We start from the raw sequence: 22252 nt of genomic DNA, 5'->3' as shown, positions 1-22252 counted from the left end.
TTGAAAGAAGTTCTTCAAACTGCTTCTTGGAGGATCCCACCGTGTGTTTAACAGAAGACCTACAATTACCACATATGAATAACCAATAACCCCGACCACCTCCCCCCACACACACTTGAAGTGGTCCAGTCCAGATGACCTGAAGAGAGCGCTAGCTTTGAATGCTAGCTAGGCCGTCAATATCCACGGCTGGTAATGGCGACCCAAAAGGTGACTGCAGAAAGTGAAGCTTAGCTTCCTCCGTATATACATTATACCACGACAAGCGTGTATTTTCCAACAGGTAACTCATTTTATATCCTCACAGTCTGGGTGAATGCCGCAAATGAGGCTACAAAGTGAGAGTTTTGTGCACTTTTTTCTTGTCCGTTTGTGTCACTTAAATACACAAAGGTACCGTTGTTAAACACGGCGTAAAGAATATAAGACACCTCTGTCATGAATAATGAATATACGGATTTAAAACCCCCAAGTGTGTAACTGTATATGTAATAAGTCAAATAATAAAATGAACTACTGTAAGAATGCAAACTTCACACATGGTTTACCATCAGTTATTGTTTTAACAGACAAACATGACCTCAAATGACTGAAGTATGGATATTTTTTTCATTTGAGAATAAAAGAGATATGTCAGGTACGCCATTAGCTCCGCTCTTAACAACAGTAGACTTGGGCAAAATTGTAAGAAATGCCATTCAACCGTGAAATTTCTTGGTCTTAGTACAGTATGAAGTATACCGTGTACTGTACGGTGTATTTGGTGAGGTGCTGTCCAGCATATGATCTCCAATATTTGGATCAGGCCCATGAAATATGCTAGATGAGCCTAGTTTTTTTTTTTCTCAAGTTGGAAGCCATTTTATTTTATTAGCACTCACTCTTCCACTTCCTGTTTTGGGACCAGAACACGCAAATAAGCTAAAAATGGGACAGCAATGTTAAAGTTATCTTCTGTTGTCCTCGCCAGGCTGGAAGCTGAACCCGGTGGTCGGCGCCGTCTACGGTCCCGAGCTCTACGCCGGTAAGTGCTCGTCTTTGCTTCCCCGCCGACGTCCGTGGCGGGAAAGTCAATCGGCGCCCTTCGCGGTTGTCCAATCTGCCTCCTCCTGAACCTCCGGAACATGAATCAGAGTGGATCTGAGCGCGGCCCAGATAAGCGGCGGATGATCCCAGCCTCTCCCGGCCGCTTTGTTTGCGGCGTGTGCGAGCGTGGAGTCTGGGAAAAAAGTGATTTGAAGAGCACGTGTTATCAGATTGAGGAGGCCGCCGCTGTGGATGGATTTGCCAAGTGCGCCAGATTGACTTTTACACCGCTAACCGAATAAGAGAGATTGAGCGAGCGATATTGTTGGCAGCCGCCTGGACGCAGGCCGCCGCTGCTCCTGCTGGCGGTAATGGAGGAGCGAGATGAGCTCAGTGGGGTTCCCCCCTCCCACCCCCCTCCCTCCCCGCATGCCAGCTTTATTGCTGTATGTTATATGAAGCCTTTGCATTTTAATGAGGGGGAAATGCTTCTATTTCATTTGGAAGAAGTGCTGAGCACATCGCGCCACTTTTACGGCTTTCCTTTCTGCTCATTAGACTAAAATCTGTTCATTCCCCGGACAGCTTTATGGTGAACCTCTAAATAACCGGCCGTGACAGAGCACGCTCGTCTATCATTTTTATTTCTTGCCCGAGACGCCCCTCGCCGCCGACCGCACCGCGCCTACAACCCTCCTGCCCCGCCCTCGCATCAGCAACCTCCCCTGACAATTAGACACAAACATGCAGGAATAAAATTAAAGTGGGGGTTGCTCTTACGAGGCACTTCATTAGGTACACCACCTCATCACATCCTATGCAAATATTCCCTTCCGGTTGTCACTTTATTCGTACCGACAAATGTTCATTCATTTGTTCATTTTCTACCGCTTATCCTCACGAGGGTCGCAGGGGTGCTGGAGCCTATCCCAGCTGTCTTCGGGCAAGAGGCGGGGTACACCCTGGACTGGTGGCCAGCCAATCCCAGGGCACATATAGACAAACAACCATTCACACTCACATTCATACCTATGGACAATTTGAAGCGGCCTGCCGCTGCTAGCGTAGCTAGCTTGTAAGCCAACTAGCCTGCTGGACAAGGGATTTTTTTGTTTGTTTTTTTTTTTCCACAAACCCTAACGAGGCGCTGAGAGCACAAATAAAGGAAAGACGCTCGTCCTCCCTTCTCAGCGTGAATCTGATTCCTAAAATCATCCAGGCTGCAGTTAATGTACTTTTGTAGAGTCGGAGGGGATATAAGGGCGATTAATCACTGTTTATCAGCACTCATTTCCGTGCAGGAGATCAGTGAAATTGGGGGCCATAAATCCTGGCTCGCTGACAGCGCACTTCGTCTCCATTCGTCCTGGCGCTACAGGTTTATTGTCCTCAAAACCCATTCAGGAGAATGACGGATGAGAGCCTCGCGCCTGCTCCCCGCTCTTAACCTCTTCCAGGGCGAGTCAGGCCCCTCCCACATACATAAGACAGTGTGTTGGCTGGTGCTGGGGGGGGGGATAAAAAAAGCATCCTGAGAAGTGGCACGGCTTGGGAAGGAGCGCCATAAACTGAAATTCATCCTTTAAAGGAGAAGTGCACATTTTGGTGAATTTTGCTCATTATCACAACCTTTATGTGAAACACGATTTGCCTTTTCTGTGTTCTAAATGGAGAAAAGCAATGGGTGGTAACAATGGCGTGGACTATAAAGCCCTAAAAAAAACAATGTAGGATTCATGTGACCTGTACGTAAACCACGCTAAAACAACTTTATTGAAGCAGCAAACACAAAGAACTACTTTTCTGGCATAGTGACACAAAGCCTCACACCACTAGCACGAGGTAATGGGCCCACTTAAAAAAAAACGCAATTGGACGCCAATCTGTTATGTATATATAATCTGTATATAAACACAACCAGCTTTACACTATGGACTATGTCCATTTAAGAAATAAAACGCTTGATTATCTAAATCACTCCACCAATTGCTGTCGTCAAATGTTAGATTTTTTTCTTGTGAATTTATTATTTGTCTTTAAACAAGCAAAAATATGTTTTATACGATTAATCAACAAAAATGGTGGTACAATACTAAATACTAAATACTAAAATATTGGATAGCTGCAGCACTAGTTGTAATACAAGACAAATCTCCTGCGAGTCCAAATACTGGCAAAGTGGATCGCTGTCCTTGGTGCTGGTGGTGTTTAGGCACCACGGACAGCTGCAGCGTAGAACCTGGCCGTCCCCCCCCAGGCTAGCAAACAAAAGAGCTCCTCACACAGTTTTATGAGTTCACATCGGGCGGCGCTGAGGTGAAGTTTTCTGGAGTAGTCGTGAAACGCCGACAGCTGCGTAAAATGACGGAGAAGAAAGGCTAATTGCCGTCTTAATAAATGTAGACAGATCCTCTCATTGTTGGAGTGTACGTTCGGGGGCTAATTAAGCTTCAGACTCTTGATTAGATTAAGCTGTTTTGGGTCCCCCGCGCGTGGATTAAGTGCTCATTGGCCGACTGCAAGTATTAGCGGGATCAACCTTGTGGAAAATCAGATCTTTCTTTATGGCGGCCGGTTATGACCCCATCACGGGCGCCGCCGCATCGCCTGACAGGCTTCTCTCAGGTTGACACATATGACATATGAGGTGCGGCGTGACCCCGCCGCCCTCCGGTGTGCAACTCATATTTTCTACCTTCCCGGAGAAGGTGTTTGACTTTGGCGTCTGGACGGGCTTTGCGTGTGCCGCTTGCTTACGAAGGTGTGACAGCGCCGTGATTTATGGGTTATTATTGAGGCAGTGTAGCCTATCGCTAACTCGTTATGACTTTACCTCGGCATACATCAGCGCACGTATGTTGCATACCAATGTAAACAAAGACAGAACAGAGCGGGATGTTTTGTCCATGCTCCAAATGCTAACGAGACTAATTTGACGCCAAGGTCAACATAAATCACGACGGGCTGCAGGCGGTCTGCCGGTGCGCTGGCAGCTCCTGGCTGGGGGGCGGGGGGGGTGGTGGCACGTGGGCGTCACCTGGGCAAATGAGACGCGGCGTGTGAATATGTGTGCGGACCCGCTAATGGTGCGTGATGGTAATGGCGTCCGACATTAAACCTCAGTCTCTGTGTTTTTTAAAGCGCCACTAATCTGTCTCCCTGTCAGCTTTATTGGAGCGGCCAGGGCCCGGGCGCCGCGTCGCCCATTAGGGTGCTCAGTGGTCACGCAGACCTGCGGGGGTTAACGCCGCGTACCCGCCCGGCAGAAACCCGACAGGCCGCCGCTTCCACGCGACACACGCCATGGATCTTCATTGCGGTGGAGTTTATCTTGGATTGCGAGGGACTGTCTCCCATCTTCGCCGCAGTGGAGGGTTCATCCGAAACACATCGGATACACGTTATTAACCGCCGCCGAGGCAGGCGCCGAGATGTCGCTCAGCATGACCGAAAGCGGGCCGTGGTGAATTGGCTGAAAAGACGAACACGCCAGAACGGCCAGAGTGGCGTGATCCTGGGAGGACAGATAATGGCGACCGGTGTTGTGATGAATGAGGCGTCAGGGAGGGGGGTGGGGCGGGTGGATTTGGGGAGTGCGAAGGAATTTCAAAGAGGCCAACCTAAGCAAGAGCTGCCATGTTTAACGACTGAAGGTTAAACGGACAGCAAGCGTCCCTCTCTCGTCCTTCACCCTGCACGTCGCCTCCCGAGCGGCCAGCCGCCATCAAGCGTGGCTGTGATTGGCTAAAGCCGCTCCCAGATGGGTTTGAGATGGGGGTCACGGCGAGGTTTGGGCCTCGGCTGTCGGGCCCATCTGCTTCATTTCCCCGCAGGGAGCTTGTGAACATGTCATCACCTTCACCTCCCGCCCGCGCCCCATCCTGCTCGACACCCACAAACGCCTGCTGCCCCTCCGCCGCGTGGACGCCGCAAGCCCCCGCCGCGTCTAAGCTATGCAAGCGCCGCGGTGCGAGACGAGCGATATTGCATCCATTTACCTGCACACGCCCCAAGGCTACGTGCGCCGGCTTGGGGCGGGGATGCGTACGGCAAATGTGGATCCTTGCTGAGTCGGCCACAAAGCAGCGAGCTGGGAAAGAGGAGCGTGCTTGATGAGGCGCACCTTGAAAAGATTAAATCTATTGTTTCCTTGTCGTGCCCATAATGCATTCTGTCACTGGGGGCGCCGCCACACACGTCTGCCTCTAATGTATTCTGTCATAAGGTAAGCAATGCCAAGTGGAGGATGCTTTCTCAAAATGCTGTCCTCTTCCTTTGTGTCTTTCCGCAGTCACAGGCTTCCCCTACCCCGCCACGGGCACCGCCGTGGCCTACAGGGGCGCCCACTTGCGAGGTCGGGGTCGGGCCGTGTACAACACGTTCCGCACGGCCCCGCCGCCGCCGCCCATTCCGGCTTACGGAGCGTGAGTATCTCATCTCGGCAGACAAATGTCAATCGGCTCTTCTGCAGCTGTGGTACACACACACACACACACCTGACATCTTCATGTGGTCATGTGATCGACAATTTACCTTTTACGCCTGAATTACGCCAACAGTCGGTAGACCTCCTGGGAGGTGGTAATAAGTTAGTTGGTCAGCAGCAATTGGAGGGTGAGCGCAAACACGGGGAGTGCTGTGGGAGCGGTGTCCTTGCCACTATCTTTATGTGTGTGTGTTGTTGACAGAGTAGAAGCTAGCTAACAAAGCCCCAGGGAGCGCTGCACACAGAGCAGAGATAGCGATAGTATTAGCGTGCACAGCTCACCCAAACGCGAGCGTGGCCCCCCCACTGATCTCTCGGCTGTGTGCGGCCCCGCGCTCGCCTTTTTATCAGCAGCCCGTGTGGCCGTGGGAGAGGTCGACAGCCGCCACCCACCCCCTCCCGCCCCCCACTACCACCCTCGGTGAGCTAATCTGTGATGAGATCAGAGCGGAGTCCACATCCACTTAACTGCACTTGGCTGATTCAATCACCGGCACAACTACTAGCACAAAATATTGTTTAAAGACATTTGTACATGTTACATACAATTCATAAACTCTATATCTATATATAATATATACATATATATATAAAATATAAAGATGGCGTATTCATCTCAACAGCTGGCGGCAAGCAGTGATGTGAAAGCACATCCAAACTAATCCTTTGCTCTTCTTCAATGTCACAGGGTGGTGTACCAAGATGGCTTCTACGGTGCAGAGATCTATGTGAGTACACTTGGCTCCCTCCTTGGCCCGCTCACATGAAACAGGAGAGAAGCCACCAAAAGCAAAGCTGGGCCCTGGAGGGGAAAACGTGATCTCCTCAGGCCTCAGCCTCGCCACGCTCTCGCTGCCAAGTCGGCGTCGATTAGGCCCGCGTCTGCTCTGCCAAGAAACCCGACAAGAACATTTAAAACCCCCTCAGCTCCTCCCTCCTTGCGCCGGCGCGCACTTTGGACCCTTCCCTCGCAGGGTCGGGTGGTTTCATCCGGTAGATTTGTCTGTGGTGGCTTCTCGTCTTGCCGCCTCTTCTTCCTGTTTGTGCGTCCGTGTGCACTTCCCAGGGCTCGACCGGCGTATCCCTGCGCTCCCCGGGGGGGCCCCGAGTGGAGCCTTGCCACCACCGCCACAGTGGAGATAAGAGGGGTGGGGTGGCGGCAGATAAGGAGAGGGGGGGATTAGCCGACCCCGCCTGCATCGGGGTGAATGACAGAGGGGAGCACGGAGGCGGTGGAGATAATTCCCAAATTACCACGCGACCCCACTCTTGACACGGCACAAAATGTTTGCGGGGGGGGGGGGGTAATTTGTCCCTTTGATTGTGGGCCCCTCCCACCGCCATCTCGACCGGCGCCGCCGCATTTGTCAGCTGAGATAGGGAGATGACAGCGCGACATAGCGGCCGTGACACTTGCTTCTCACTTTCATGCTGACGGCGTCTGGGGGAGAAGAGCCAGTGATAGATGACCCCCTCCCCACCACCACCACCACCACCACCGAGGGTCTTCTATTTCACTGCCTTTTATTGCGGCGACACCCACCATGCCAGAAAAGGCCACCATGACTGATTTTGTTTGTCCCCCTGTGCTTGTTCTGCAACCCCCCAGCGACGCCGGCGTCCTTTCACCCCCCCCATCGTCCTACTGTCACATGCTGGACTCCACACAACAACGGAGACACCCTGCTAACAAATTAGCAGAGGTAAAGGTACGGCACATGCGCGGCGTATGCTAATGTGTGCGGCGGTGTGTGCTGCGAGCGCGCCGGGCCCGACACAATAACAAATGTGCTGCACTGTTGTGTGCAGGATTTGACAATGCAGGCGGGGTGATTTATGTGTCGCCGTTTGTCGAGGCTGGAGTTGTAATCAGCGTCTTCCCGAGGCGTGACAGTCCCGCAGGAAGTGGTGCGCTCGCCACTTCCTGTCCCTGTGGAGGGAAAAAAAAGGGAGGCGGGGCGACCGGGGTCGGCGTGGCCCTCTGACCTGAATTCTCATGCAGCCATCCTGGTTTCCCTCGGGTTTAAAAAATGAATGGAGCGCTGCATTATTTAACGCCACCTATCCGCCGTGCGGGACGCAGACGGGCAGCGGCTCGCTGGCGCTAATAGAAAAACAGTTGGAGAACAAGCTTCATTTTTCAAAGAAGGTTAGAGCGCCGCTCCACAATGAGATCCTTAATTCCTTCTCCACTCTGGCAAATGAATACAGCCGTCCCGACTCCCCCCACAGTTCCACCGTCGTCATTCCGTCTGAATCCATTCGTCAGCCAGAGGCGCGGTGTTGACGGAGGGAAAAGGAATGTTTAATAATGTAGTAGAATGGCGGCTCTTCCCTCTCAGAATGGGCTGAATTTGGAGCTTCAGTCACATGTTAAACTATGTGGCAAGACAACTGTGGCAAGTCCATGGCTCCACCACCCATTTGGTGAAATGGCACCCTCTGGTGTCTGGATTGGGCATTGCATGGCGTTTCACTGTTCACATTGTCTCCTCATCCGCTTCACATGAAGTAACAGTGGATGTTCTTGCAGGGTGGATATGCAGCATACAGGTTCGCCCAGCCCACCACCACCACCGCTTACAGCGACAGGTGAGGAACACCTTCTTCTTCTTCATTTCAGCCTTAACTCTGAAGAAGCCAAAACATTTGACAATATGTCATAGTGTTACAATGAATTACATCCCGTTTTACCCGGGAAAGTCCTCCTTTTCCGGATGTTTTCTAGTTTCCTGAATTTTAGCTTTCATGAAAAAAACCCTCTCTAGTTCTGCTGGAGCTGCACAGCTTTGGGACAGAATTCACCTTATTTTCCTCCTTTTCAAATGCAAATGTTGACAGGTATGGGCGATCATGTGACTATCCCAGGATATGGCTTCCCCGGAATGACAGCGCATCAGCTCTTTTCCAAAGTGTGTTTTTTTTTTTTGCCATGAAGGCTCATTTTAAAGCTCTTAAACATTTGCCATGCCTTTTAACAGGGTGTCCGATCTTACAATTAATATCTTCTTTCATCAATTCATTCAGGTTTACCGCCTAGTAATATCAAAGTATATGAGAAGGTGGAAAACAGCTTTTTATAAATATTCCATTTTTAAGTCAGGAGTCCTACTTAGTGGAAATCCACTTCTCATGGTGTGGAGCCAATGAAGCGCCATGAAGGAGGGGTTACTGTACGTAACGTAGCCCATCTTGGAGCAGCGTTGGAGAAAGGGTTGGGCTCGGTGTGTCATATGGTGAAAAACATCAGAGAGGATTGTTTTTCTGTGCTTTCATGCAAATCCCAGCACGCCTGTCAGAAGAGTGGCTTCTTCTCCAGCTTGTGATTTTGCACAAAAAGCTTTGTGGGTCATCAGTGTCAGTCACAGGAAGAGACGATGTCAAACGTTGTTCGTGGCGGAGAAAATGAGCAACACGAGTGGAGTATCGGGAGCAAAGAGTATATTTTAAGTTTAAAAAGCGAGGCGTCTTGCGGCTGGGAGCAGATACGGGATGAATATGATGAATGTGAAGGTGAGATCTTGGGAGTTTTGCCGCTGCACTCATCTATTAAAGCGGAAAAAAGGAAGCTGGCAGTATGGAGGGAGGGTGTAGGTTGGTATTTATGAATGGCTTCAGCAGGTCTGGTGGGCCGGGGGCGGCGGGGAACTCCATCACTCGGGTTGAGGTGCGCCACGTTTGAGGAGGCGTCGCTGATTCATCCGTTGTCAGGCGGCGCCGTGGGCTGCTTTGGGAATCTAATCTGGGAAGGATTGAGCGTGTCACTCGTGATAACGTACACCCCCGCCTGAGAGCCTGAAGATCATATCGATAATGTACGATTTATCAGGCCGGATCCGAGAAACAGAAATTGGACAGCGGTGCTTTTTTTCACCTCCCTCCACCCTGCGTCGTTCCGGGAGATTCAATTCCCGTTTGCAGACTTTTCCCTGAGATTGAATGTGATTCGCACTGAGTGCTTTGTTTCTGTTTGCACAGGCGGCCCAGCTCCTTGGATCAATGCAGCTTTGTTTGTGTCGTCTCCTCAGCAGCGCCAGCGCCGTGTATCCCAACGCCATAGGACGTTTTTTCTCACCAAAGTACAACTTTAAAAAATCCACCTATTTAAACGTACTTCTTGTCATTTTCTTCGCATAAATATTATTATATATACATATATTACCATAATCCGCATTTTCCAACAACAACTTCATTTGTTGCTGTCCATAATATTACTTCCTCTTGCGTTATTTCTTTTTAGATGGCCTCTCAATACTGGTACTTTATTTTTATTGTGAAACGACTGCTGCTTTTTCCTTTTGTTACTTAAATGGTGCCGCACTTAACCTTAACCTTAACCTTAACCCGAGCTTGTTAGCTTGCTTGGTTGCAAGTCAACGAGAGAGGAGGCGGGTTCCCGAGTTGAATGGAATTAATAATTACAACACTCACTTTAATTGCAAATGTTGATGTGAAATCATCGGGGACGGTCAAGCGAGTGGGGGGAGGTGCAAGCCGGTGTAGTAGTGTAGAGTGGCACGTGAGTGGGGCGGCATAGTCCAGGTTATGGCAAGAGTGAAAATGAGACACTTTTATGGGCGTTTCAGTTCCCGGTGTTTGTTGTTGCCAGGTGGTCTCAGATGGTAACCCTCACAAATACTGGTGTGGGGGACGGACTGTACGTCTTGTGGGCATTTTGGAAGTGCAGAAACGTGTAAGACTGTGTCACGGATCCAGCGGTAAGGATGCGGTCTCCTTGCGGGGGTCTGCTGGTCCGGCACAGACCCACTGACATTGCACCGGCGGCTGTGACCCGATGTGCGGCACTTGCTGAGAGTAGTTGTGGAGATGGCCTGTGGGCTTCGGTGCTCGCTAAAGATGAGAGGGCCAGAGGGACTCCCAGGGCCATCTCATGGTGCGCCCCCACCCTACCCCGCTGTGGGGTCCTGATAGCCTCTCTGATTTCATGTCCTGCTGGATGACCTTGGCTTGTGATGGCCTTAAATGGGCCCAGCCTCATTTAGATCTTATTCAATTCACAAACGCTCTTGTTTCCTCCACTTCCTCTCTTTCCTCCAGCTTGATTTGGTGCCCTCGATCCTTGGCCGCCTTATCTTCTGCACACAGACCTTCATTTGCAAGCGAGCGCGGAGGAAGGGGGGAAACCAAAGGAATATGGGAAGTGGAGTAAATAAATAAAGCAGGCAGACACATCGTGTCCTGTCTCACAGGGGAATTGGATTATTTCCAAACCAGTGACAATGGGGGAGGGGGGGGGGCTCTCTGCCGAAACAAGAAGACGGGCGTGGGCCCTTCAGGGCCTAGCGTGTCCTCCATCTTTGTCTCATTGCCTATTCCGTACCCCTAATGGAGATGGCAACCTTTGAGCAGGTCTTGCTTGCAGGACGCTGGCGCCCGCCGCAGCAAACGAGCCATCAAAGCGTTCAACAAGGTAAACGTCCGGCCGCCAATCACTCACGGGTGACTGTCTTCTCTCTGTGCAGCTACGGCAGAGTCTATGCAACGGCCGACCCCTACCACCACACGATTGGCCCCGCCGCCACCTACAGCGTGGGAACTATGGTAAGTCTCTGAGGCCACGCCCCTTCTTGTGTTCTCTGTGTTAAAAGCTTGTGTTGAAGGGGACCTATTATGCTTACTTTGGGGGCCAGCACAGACAGCTTTCTAGATCTTCCAGAATCTGCACCTATTCAGCTGTATTTCTTCGGATTTCGTGCTTCCCGAAAAAACATTTTTAAAATGTCCGCTTTTAACATACAAACCAGGGCTGGGCGATATGGACCAAAACTCATATCCCGATATATTTAAGTTGAATATCCATATACCGTATACTGTATACTGCAAACCTCATTATCTGAAACGTTGGTTTAACACTAGAATACAACATTCTAATTACATTTATAGGTCAGAAAAGTGGGAAAAGCATACTAGGTCCCCTTTAAAGAAGTAGACGTAACCTCCGTGCAATGGAGGACGTTTGCATCGCCCCCTGCTGACCACCAGGAACATTGCACCCACGCGTTACCACTACTTCTTTCACACACTCTCTCATGCAGCGCATTAACGTTGCTGGGCTTTATTTCAAGCGGGGGTGTCCAAAGTGCAGCCTGGGGGCCATCCTCTTTCATTGGCCCTCACACGATCACACGATCACTGCCTTGTCAACACAAAGCTAAGATGTTTAAGCACATATTGGATTGCTTTAGCATCTCTAAAAACGTACAAAATGTCCCCACATCTCATTTTTATGAAGATGGACCCCCTTGGACGAAGTTTGGACCCCCCCCTTTTTTTTTTTTGGGTCACACGACACTCACGCGAGCAACTTGCAACAAAAGGACAACTGCCATCCTCAAGTTGTTTTGATTTCTTGTCCAACTATGGAGGAGCTGCAGGGATGAAGGCGAAGTGTTAATGTCTGTTTTTAGCTAGCGTTTGCAGCTACTGTAACATCAAAGATGAAAAGTCCAGAGCAGCAAAAAAAATTCCCTTTTAAAAAGTCAGACTTGTTTCGTGGCGATGCGGGCTGGCGCCGGCCTCGCAGACCCGAGCTCATCAAACGCATGCAGCAGCGTGCCGTAGGGCATTCAGGAGAGAGCGAGGTGGGCGGGGGTTTGGAGGGGTGGGGGCGTGGGGGGGGGCATCTTGATCGGAGGCATGCTCGCTGCTTGACAATCCACTCAAACATGCATGCAGTCCCCCCCCCCCAATGTAACAACGTAGAGTTCCACCGTGCAGATGCTAGCTAAAAGCTTTCATTAATCAGATTTATTTTGATTCTTTTCCTTAAATTAGACTGTGCTTGAATGTTTGGGGTTTCTCAGTCTTTTCTTTTTCCTTCAAATTTCCTTCCACGTATGTGCCACGTTGATAGAAAGTCACTTAGCTAGAGACGTGTTGATGTATTATCGGATAGCGACGAGCGCGAGTTAAAGAAAGAAAGGAAGACTCTCAAATAGTCAATTTACCCACAATGCACCACGGCTACCGTCGACATTGGCACTGATACCACCGTTCCAAACACATCACTGGTGTCGGGAGCTCGGCTGTGTGTGTGTGTGTGTGTGTGTGTTTGTGGTGACGGACACGGGCCAACAAAGAACGGAGTCGGGCTGTTAATTCTTTCATCACGCGTGATGAACGCTTCCCCAGCACTCTTTTTTTTGCATATAAAAGCTTTGCAACAATAATCATCATCATACTGTAATAATAATAATAATGAGTTCCTCTGAGGTTGCACGTTCTCATCTTCTCCGTGCACACGGATAAAAGTTTCATCCAAGCAAGAGGCCCTGCCGAAATTAGGCAAAATGAGCCTTTGAAGACATTCGCTGGCTTTCCCAGTTTGGATTCCTAATTGTGGCAAGACCTGGTGTGTGTGTGTGTGTGTGTGTGTGCGTGTGTGTGTGTCCTAGATATAGCAGAGAAGTGCAGAGCCTAACTAAAGGCTAGGATCCTGCGGCGCTCCTGGAAGGTGCAGACACATTCCACATGAAAGGCGGCCGCTATTAAAACCTCCGCTCCAATCTCGCCTTCCTTCGCCCGTTCCACCTCCAGCCACAAACCGCAAAGAACTTCAGTTCTCACGCTAATTAATTCACAAGAGGCCCGTTTTTTTTTTTCATGTACAGTGGCACCTCTACGGCGGGGGTGTCCGTGTGGGCTGGGGGCATCAGATGAGTCTAGAGATGAAACGAAAAGAGAGGAGACATTTACCTAACATGCAAAGCGCACACATAGAACTAGACACACGGGGTTACTTTGCTCTCCATGATTTGTTGTCGTTCTGTGTCTAGTTCTCACCAAGAACTGGAAGCATACTGGAGCTCTTCACACACAGTAGGGCCTAGACCAGGGGTGGGCAAACTACGGCCCGGGGGCCACATCCGACCTGCCAAGTGTTTGAATACGGCCCGCCCAATCTTTCAAAAGTATTTAATTTAAACTCAACATACAACCTGGCATCATGGCCTGAGCCAACCTTTTGATGGTTTTATCAATTTCGTTGTTTGACATGGTCTGTTGTTTACAAAGTGCTCCTGAAAAAAGAGACACAAGCACATAATAATAATAAAAATTAAAATAATTATTACTATTATGATTATTATATTTATTATATTAATGCTAATTATTATATTAATTATATATAATAATATTGTTATATTTGCATATTTTACATAACAATAATATAATAATTATTATTTTAATTTTATTTTAATTATTATAATATTTTATTATTTTTAAAATATTTCAATATAAATAAAAAATAATAAATAATAATAGCAGATTGCATGGCAATTTTACGGATACAATAATACCAGGTGGACTGTTGCGTGTAAAATATGTAGTCAATATATAATATTGTTATATTTGCATATTTTACATAATAATAATATAATAATTATTATTTTAATTTTATTTTAATTATAATATTTTATTATTTTTAAAATATTTAAATATAAAAAAAATAAATAAATAATAATAGCAGGTTCGCATGACAATTTTACAGATACAATAATACCCCCCCCCCCCCCCGGAAATTTTGTTATCAATGCGGCCCGCGAGTCAAAAAGTTTGCCCACCCCTGGCCTAGACACATAGAGCTACATCTGTGGATCTATGCGTGTAGATCTGTGTAATTCTATGCGGAGAAGTAGGCGTGTTTTTCAGGGCGCCAGGTGTGTTAGCATGTGAACGTATGACCGCGTGTCTCTTGGAGCGCCCACACACGCGTCCCGTTTGAAGTGAAATTGCTCAGCCGGGAGTCGGCGTCGTCACTGGAAGGAAATTTGTGGACAAAGACAGAAAAGAGTCAAATTGATGGCCTGATTACTGATTGGTATTTTTTCATCTTTGATGTTGCAGGCTAGCCTTTACAGAGGAGGGTACAGTCGCTTCACTCCCTACTAAAAGAACGAAAGCAAAGACAGACGTTGCGTCCCCCAAATAAACTAAAACGAACTATTTCAAAAAGCTAAACCAAGCTGGTCCACGCGGAGGAGATAAAAGTACATTAAAATGTCCGGCCCCCAGCACCCCCCCATGCTGTTTTTCCTCCAAAGGCCATCACGAGTCCCTGCACATGACTGCTGCACACGGCATGGTGCCCCTGGAGGCGGACGCCGCCGCCCAGCCGACGCCAGAAGGCACGGCGAGGACGAGACTCCTCATTATTCTCGTGTCAAACGACCCCCCCCTCCCCACCCCCGCCCCCCGTCCTGATTTGGTCCCGCTTCCAGCCGTTGCACTTTGGTGCGTCTGAGTTGACGGGCGGCGGCAGTCCACGTCTCCAGGTTTTTTTTTTTCTTTTTCAAGAGTGTCTTTCCTGATGATGTGCACTTGGTGTGTTGATTTGTATTATGGGATGGAAGTGCAGCATGCAGTACACATTAAATCAACTGTCTTGTCTGGGTCTGCATATTTCTACTTAGTTGGCTGCTACTAACCGGAGAGGATTCTATCAGAGTCCACATGCAACTCTTTATTGAGGAGCACAGCAAAGGTGATTATTAATAAACATAAATAGAAAGATGAAATTCCCACATTTGGCACCTCTTACTCCAGGTACCATCCAAAAACATGTAACCATGAAGTATTATTCACAGCACAACTTTAGACATGTACATGTACCACAAGGCATGCTGGGTACGCCAGCAGCAACTCACCTTGACGCTACAATTTAGGAGTACACGAAGTACTGAAAGAAGAGTTGCACGTGGGCTCTGCTGCCTCACAGCCAAGGGTGCCACGCCCTGCCATCGTGGGGGCGTTCAGCCGTTGCACAGACTATCCAACCCAACGGCAGCTTTTTCTCCTTTTGGAAAACGCACAAAGCACAGTGGTGGTCTTTCCCAACTCCTATCAGCTACTCTACTCTACTACTATGCTGTACTGTACAAATGTATATTTACACCATGCTGTCTTGCCGCTTCACCAGGTGCACCAGCTTTTACACCAAGGGTCACATACCAAAACACTTTTGGAGCTGAAAATTCTACACACTATACTGCGTGTGAATGTGTATATATGTATATGTGTGTGTATATATATATATATATATATATATATATATATATATATATATATATATATATATATATATATATATATATATATATATATATATATATATATATATATATATATATATATATATATATATATATATATATATATAGTATATATACACACATAAACACACACATATATGTGCACTTCATTAATTAGATATCTGTGTATACACTTGTAGGTATACACAGACATGTACGTATATATACACATTTAGAACTACATATACATGTCTGTGTATATACGTACATATGTATGTATACATATACACACACGTACATATGTATACATGTATATACATATGTATACAAGTATGTGCTTGTGTGTGTGTATATATATATATGTGTGTGTGTGTATACAGATACATTCATGTACACACATACATACACGTGTATACTCACACAGGTATACACACGCATTCTTGCGCATGTATACACGTGTGTGTGTGTGTATATATATATACACATCACGTGCATACACATATACATGCAAATACACACACGTGTATACGCATACACACAAAGCATGCGTATACACACATAAATACACATGTGTATATGTATATATATATATGTGTGTGTATACACACACATATATATATGTATACACACAGGTATACATATGTATATTATATATATATTAGTAGGTATATATATAGGTATACTATATCAGTAGGTATATATGTATATCCCACTACACATATACAGACATGTATACACATGGACATACACATGTATACACACATACACAAGCGTACACATACACAACTATACATACACATAGGTATACACATGTACGTACATACACATAAAAAACAAACACACACAAAAAAAACATAAGGTTAACCCCTTACCATTTTTTCCAAAAATCAACACCTCTAACAAGTGGGATTTTCTGCACTTTCTGGGTCCTTCTGGGACCCCCGATGAAGGTGTGCAAGGTTTCCACTTCATTCCGGCGCAGAAAAGTGCAGTTTTAGCAAGTTGAAAATATTGAAAAAAACATAGGGTTAACCCCTTAGCTTTTTTTCCAAAAATCAACACCTGTAACAAGTGGGATTTTCTGCACTTTCTGGGTCCTTCTGGGACCCCCGATGAAGGTGTGCAAGGTTTCCACTTCATTTTGAAGCAGAAAAGTGCAGTTTTAGCAAGTTGAAAATATTGAAAAAAACATAGGGTTAACCCCTTACCTTTTTTTCCAAAAATCAACACCTCTAACAAGTGGGATTTTCTGCACTTTCTGGGTCCTTCTGGGACCCCCGATGAAGGTGTGCAAGGTTTCCACTTCATTTTGAAGCAGAAAAGTGCAGTTTTAGCAAGTTGAAAATATTGAAAAAAACATAGGGTTAACCCCTTACCTTTTTTTCCAAAAATCAACACCTCTAACAAGTGGGATTTTCTGCACTTTCTGGGTCCTTCTGGGACCCCCGATGAAGGTGCGCAAGGTTTCCACTTTATTCCGGCGCAAAAAAGTGCAGTTTTAGCAAGTTGAAAATATTGAAAAAAACATAGGGTTAACCCCTTACCTTTTTTTCCAAAAATCAACACCTCTAACAAGTGGGATTTTCTGCACTTTCTGGGTCCTTCTGGGACCCCCGATGAAGGTGTGCAAGGTTTCCACTTTATTTTGAAGCAGAAAAGTGCAGTTTTAGCAAGTTGAAAATATTGAAAAAAACGTAAGCTTAACCCCTTACCATTTTTTCCAAAAATCAACACCTCTAACAAGTGGGATTTTCTGCACTTTCTGGGTCCTTCTGGGACCCCCGATGAAGGTGTGCAAGGTTTCCACTTCATTTTGAAGCAGAAAAGTGCAGTTTTAGCAAGTTGAAAATATTGAAAAAAACATAGGGTTAACCCCTTACCATTTTTTCCAAAAATCAACACCTCTAACAAGTGGGATTTTCTGCACTTTCTGGGTCCTTCTGGGACCCCCGATGAAGGTGCGCAAGGTTTCCACTTTATTCCGGCGCAAAAAAGTGCAGTTTTAGCAAGTTGAAAATATTGAAAAAAACATAAGGTTAACCCCTTACCATTTTTTTCCAAAAATCTACACCTCTAACAAGTGGGATTTTCTGCACTTTCTGGGTCCTTCTGGGACCCCCGATGAAGGTGTGCAAGGTTTCCACTTTATTCCGGCGCAAAAAAGTGCAGTTTTAGCAAGTTGAAAATATTGAAAAAAACATAGGGTTAACCCCTTACCTTTTTTTCCAAAAATCAACACCTCTAACAAGTGGGATTTTCTGCACTTTCTGGGTCCTTCTGGGACCCCCGATGAAGGTGTGCAAGGTTTCCACTTTATTCCGGCGCAAAAAAGTGCAGTTTTAGCAAGTTGAAAATATTGAAAAAAACATAGGGTTAACCCCTTACCATTTTTTCCAAAAATCAACACCTCTAACAAGTGGGATTTTCTGCACTTTCTGGGTCCTTCTGGGACCCCCGATGAAGGTGTGCAAGGTTTCCACTTCATTTTGAAGCAGAAAAGTGCAGTTTTAGCAAGTTGAAAATATTGAAAAAAACATAGGGTTAACCCCTTACCTTTTTTTCCAAAAATCAACACCTCTAACAAGTGGGATTTTCTGCACTTTCTGGGTCCTTCTGGGACCCCCGATGAAGGTGTGCAAGGTTTCCACTTTATTCCGGCGCAAAAAAGTGCAATTTTAGCAAGTTGAAAATATTGAAAAAAACATAGGGTTAACCCCTTACCTTTTTTTCCAAAAATCAACACCTCTAACAAGTGGGATTTTCTGCACTTTCTGGGTCCTTCTGGGACCCCCGATGAAGGTGTGCAAGGTTTCCACTTTATTTTGAAGCAGAAAAGTGCAGTTTTAGCAAGTTGAAAATATTGAAAAAAACGTAAGCTTAACCCCTTACCATTTTTTCCAAAAATCAACACCTCTAACAAGTGGGATTTTCTGCACTTTCTGGGTCCTTCTGGGACCCCCGATGAAGGTGTGCAAGGTTTCCACTTCATTTTGAAGCAGAAAAGTGCAGTTTTAGCAAGTTGAAAATATTGAAAAAAACATAGGGTTAACCCCTTACCTTTTTTTCCAAAAATCAACACCTGTAACAAGTGGGATTTTCTGCACTTTCTGGGTCCTTCTGGGACCCCCGATGAAGGTGTGCAAGGTTTCCACTTTATTCCGGCGCAAAAAAGTGCAGTTTTAGCAAGTTGAAAATATTGAAAAAAACATAGGGTTAACCCCTTACCTTTTTTTCCAAAAATCAACACCTCTAACAAGTGGGATTTTCTGCACTTTCTGGGTCCTTCTGGGACCCCCGATGAAGGTGTGCAAGGTTTCCACTTCATTTTGAAGCAGAAAAGTGCAGTTTTAGCAAGTTGAAAATATTGAAAAAAACATAGGGTTAACCCCTTACCATTTTTTCCAAAAATCAACACCTCTAACAAGTGGGATTTTCTGCACTTTCTGGGTCCTTCTGGGACCCCCGATGAAGGTGTGCAAGGTTTCCACTTCATTCCGGCGCAAAGAAGTGCAGTTTTAGCAAGTTGAAAATATTGAAAAAAACATAGGGTTAACCCCTTACCTTTTTTTCCAAAAATCAACACCTCTAACAAGTGGGATTTTCTGCACTTTCTGGGTCCTTCTGGGACCCCCGATGAAGGTGTGCAAGGTTTCCACTTCATTTTGAAGCAGAAAAGTGCAGTTTTAGCAAGTTGAAAATATTGAAAAAAACATAGGGTTAACCCCTTACCTTTTTTTCCAAAAATCAACACCTCTAACAAGTGGGATTTTCTGCACTTTCTGGGTCCTTCTGGGACCCCCGATGAAGGTGTGCAAGGTTTCCACTTCATTTTGAAGCAGAAAAGTGCAGTTTTAGCAAGTTGAAAATATTGAAAAAAACATAGGGTTAACCCCTTACCTTTTTTTCCAAAAATCAACACCTCTAACAAGTGGGATTTTCTGCACTTTCTGGGTCCTTCTGGGACCCCCGATGAAGGTGTGCAAGGTTTCCACTTTATTCCGGCGCAAGAAAGTGCAATTTTAGCAAGTTGAAAATATTGAAAAAAACATAGGGTTAACCCCTTACCTTTTTTTCCAAAAATCAACACCTCTAACAAGTGGGATTTTCTGCACTTTCTGGGTCCTTCTGGGACCCCCGATGAAGGTGTGCAAGGTTTCCACTTTATTCCGGCGCAAAAAAATGCAATTTTAGCAAGTTGAAAATATTGAAAAAAACATAGGGTTAACCCCTTACCTTTTTTTCCAAAAATCAACACCTCTAACAAGTGGGATTTTCTGCACTTTCTGGGTCCTTCTGGGACCCCCGATGAAGGTGTGCAAGGTTTCCACTTTATTTTTAAGCAGAAAAGTGCAGTTTTAGCAAGTTGAAAATATTGAAAAAAACATAGGGTTAACCCCTTACCTTTTTTTCCAAAAATCAACACCTCTAACAAGTGGGATTTTCTGCACTTTCTGGGTCCTTCTGGGACCCCCGATGAAGGTGTGCAAGGTTTCCACTTTATTCCGGCGCAAAAAAGTGCAATTTTAGCAAGTTGAAAATATTGAAAAAAACATAGGGTTAACCCCTTACCTTTTTTCCAAAAATCAACACCTCTAACAAGTGGGATTTTCTGCACTTTCTGGGTCCTTCTGGGACCCCCGATGAAGGTGTGCAAGGTTTCCACTTTATTCCGGCGCAAAAAAGTGCAATTTTAGCAAGCTGAAAATATTGAAAAAAACATAGGGTTAACCCCTTACCTTTTTTTCGGAAAATCAACACCTCTAACAAGTGGGATTTTCTGCACTTTCTGGGTCCTTCTGGGACCCCCGATGAAGGTGTGCAAGGTTTCCACTTTATTTTTAAGCAGAAAAGTGCAGTTTTAGCAAGTTGAAAATATTGAAAAAAACATAGGGTTAACCCCTTACCTTTTTTTCCAAAAATCAACACCTCTAACAAGTGGGATTTTCTGCACTTTCTGGGTCCTTCTGGGACCCCCGATGAAGGTGTGCAAGGTTTCCACTTTCTTCCGGCGCAAAAAAGTGCAGTTTCAGCAAGTTGAAAATATTGAAAAAAACATAGGGTTAACCCCTTACCTTTTTTTCCAAAAATCAACACCTCTAACAAGTGGGATTTTCTGCACTTTCTGGGTCCTTCTGGGACCCCCGATGAAGGTGTGCAAGGTTTCCACTTTATTTTTAAGCAGAAAAGTGCAGTTTTAGCAAGTTGAAAATATTGAAAAAAACATAGGGTTAACCCCTTACCTTTTTTTCCAAAAATCAACACCTCTAACAAGTGGGATTTTCTGCACTTTCTGGGTCCTTCTGGGACCCCCGATGAAGGTGTGCAAGGTTTCCACTTTATTTTTAAGCAGAAAAGTGCAGTTTTAGCAAGTTGAAAATATTGAAAAAAACATAGGGTTAACCCCTTACCTTTTTTTCCAAAAATCAACACCTCTAACAAGTGGGATTTTCTGCACTTTCTGGGTCCTTCTGGGACCCCCGATGAAGGTGTGCAAGGTTTCCACTTTATTTTTAAGCAGAAAAGTGCAGTTTTAGCAAGTTGAAAATATTGAAAAAAACATAGGGTTAACCCCTTACCTTTTTTTCCAAAAATCAACACCTCTAACAAGTGGGATTTTCTGCACTTTCTGGGTCCTTCTGGGACCCCCGATGAAGGTGTGCAAGGTTTCCACTTTATTCCGGCGCAAAAAAGTGCAGTTTTAGCAAGTTGAAAATATTGAAAAAAACATAGGGTTAACCCCTTACCTTTTTTTCCAAAAATCAACACCTCTAACAAGTGGGATTTTCTGCACTTTCTGGGTCCTTCTGGGACCCCCGATGAAGGTGTGCAAGGTTTCCACTTTATTTTTAAGCAGAAAAGTGCAGTTTTAGCAAGTTGAAAATATTGAAAAAAACATAGGGTTAACCCCTTACCTTTTTTTCGGAAAATCAACACCTCTAACAAGTGGGATTTTCTGCACTTTCTGGGTCCTTCTGGGACCCCCGATGAAGGTGTGCAAGGTTTCCACTTTATTCCGGCGCAAAAAAGTGCAGTTTTAGCAAGTTGAAAATATTGAAAAAAACATAGGGTTAACCCCTTACCTTTTTTTCCAAAAATCAACACCTCTAACAAGTGGGATTTTCTGCACTTTCTGGGTCCTTCTGGGACCCCCGATGAAGGTGTGCAAGGTTTCCACTTTATTCCGGCGCAAAAAAGTGCAGTTTTAGCAAGTTGAAAATATTGAAAAAAACATAGGGTTAACCCCTTACCTTTTTTTCCAAAAATCAACACCTCTAACAAGTGGGATTTTCTGCACTTTCTGGGTCCTTCTGGGACCCCCGATGAAGGTGTGCAAGGTTTCCACTTTATTTTTAAGCAGAAAAGTGCAGTTTTAGCAAGTTGAAAATATTGAAAAAAACATAGGGTTAACCCCTTACCTTTTTTTCCAAAAATCAACACCTCTAACAAGTGGGATTTTCTGCACTTTCTGGGTCCTTCTGGGACCCCCGATGAAGGTGTGCAAGGTTTCCACTTTATTTTTAAGCAGAAAAGTGCAGTTTTAGCAAGTTGAAAATATTGAAAAAAACATAGGGTTAACCCCTTACCTTTTTTTCCAAAAATCAACACCTCTAACAAGTGGGATTTTCTGCACTTTCTGGGTCCTTCTGGGACCCCCGATGAAGGTGTGCAAGGTTTCCACTTTATTCCGGCG

At 45.8% G+C, this 22252-nt stretch overlaps 1 protein-coding gene across 14 annotated transcripts in view; it reads left to right on the top strand.

Moving 5' to 3' along the window:
* LOC131102883 (RNA binding protein fox-1 homolog 3-like) overlaps positions 1–22252 on the top strand; it is a 247406-nt gene that overhangs the window by 210386 nt on the left and 14768 nt on the right. For 10 of the 14 annotated variants that reach the window (XM_058048547.1, XM_058048548.1, XM_058048540.1 and 7 more), the window contains 5 exons: positions 971–1024; positions 5318–5450; positions 6201–6240; positions 8046–8104; positions 10996–11074. In XM_058048547.1, coding sequence (XP_057904530.1) covers positions 971–1024; positions 5318–5450; positions 6201–6240; positions 8046–8104; positions 10996–11074 — 365 coding nt within the window. Of the gene's footprint in view, positions 1–970; positions 1025–5317; positions 5451–6200; positions 6241–8045; positions 8105–10995; positions 11075–14377; positions 15528–22252 lie in introns of those variants that run through there. The other 4 variants (XM_058048549.1, XM_058048545.1, XM_058048544.1 and 1 more) reach the window with 1 other exon arrangement.

The sequence above is a fragment of the Doryrhamphus excisus genome, chromosome 15 (assembly GCF_030265055.1).
Source record: "Doryrhamphus excisus isolate RoL2022-K1 chromosome 15, RoL_Dexc_1.0, whole genome shotgun sequence".
Classification (NCBI taxonomy): domain Eukaryota; kingdom Metazoa; phylum Chordata; class Actinopteri; order Syngnathiformes; family Syngnathidae; genus Doryrhamphus; species Doryrhamphus excisus.
This window is presented reverse-complemented; position numbering and strand designations above follow the sequence as displayed.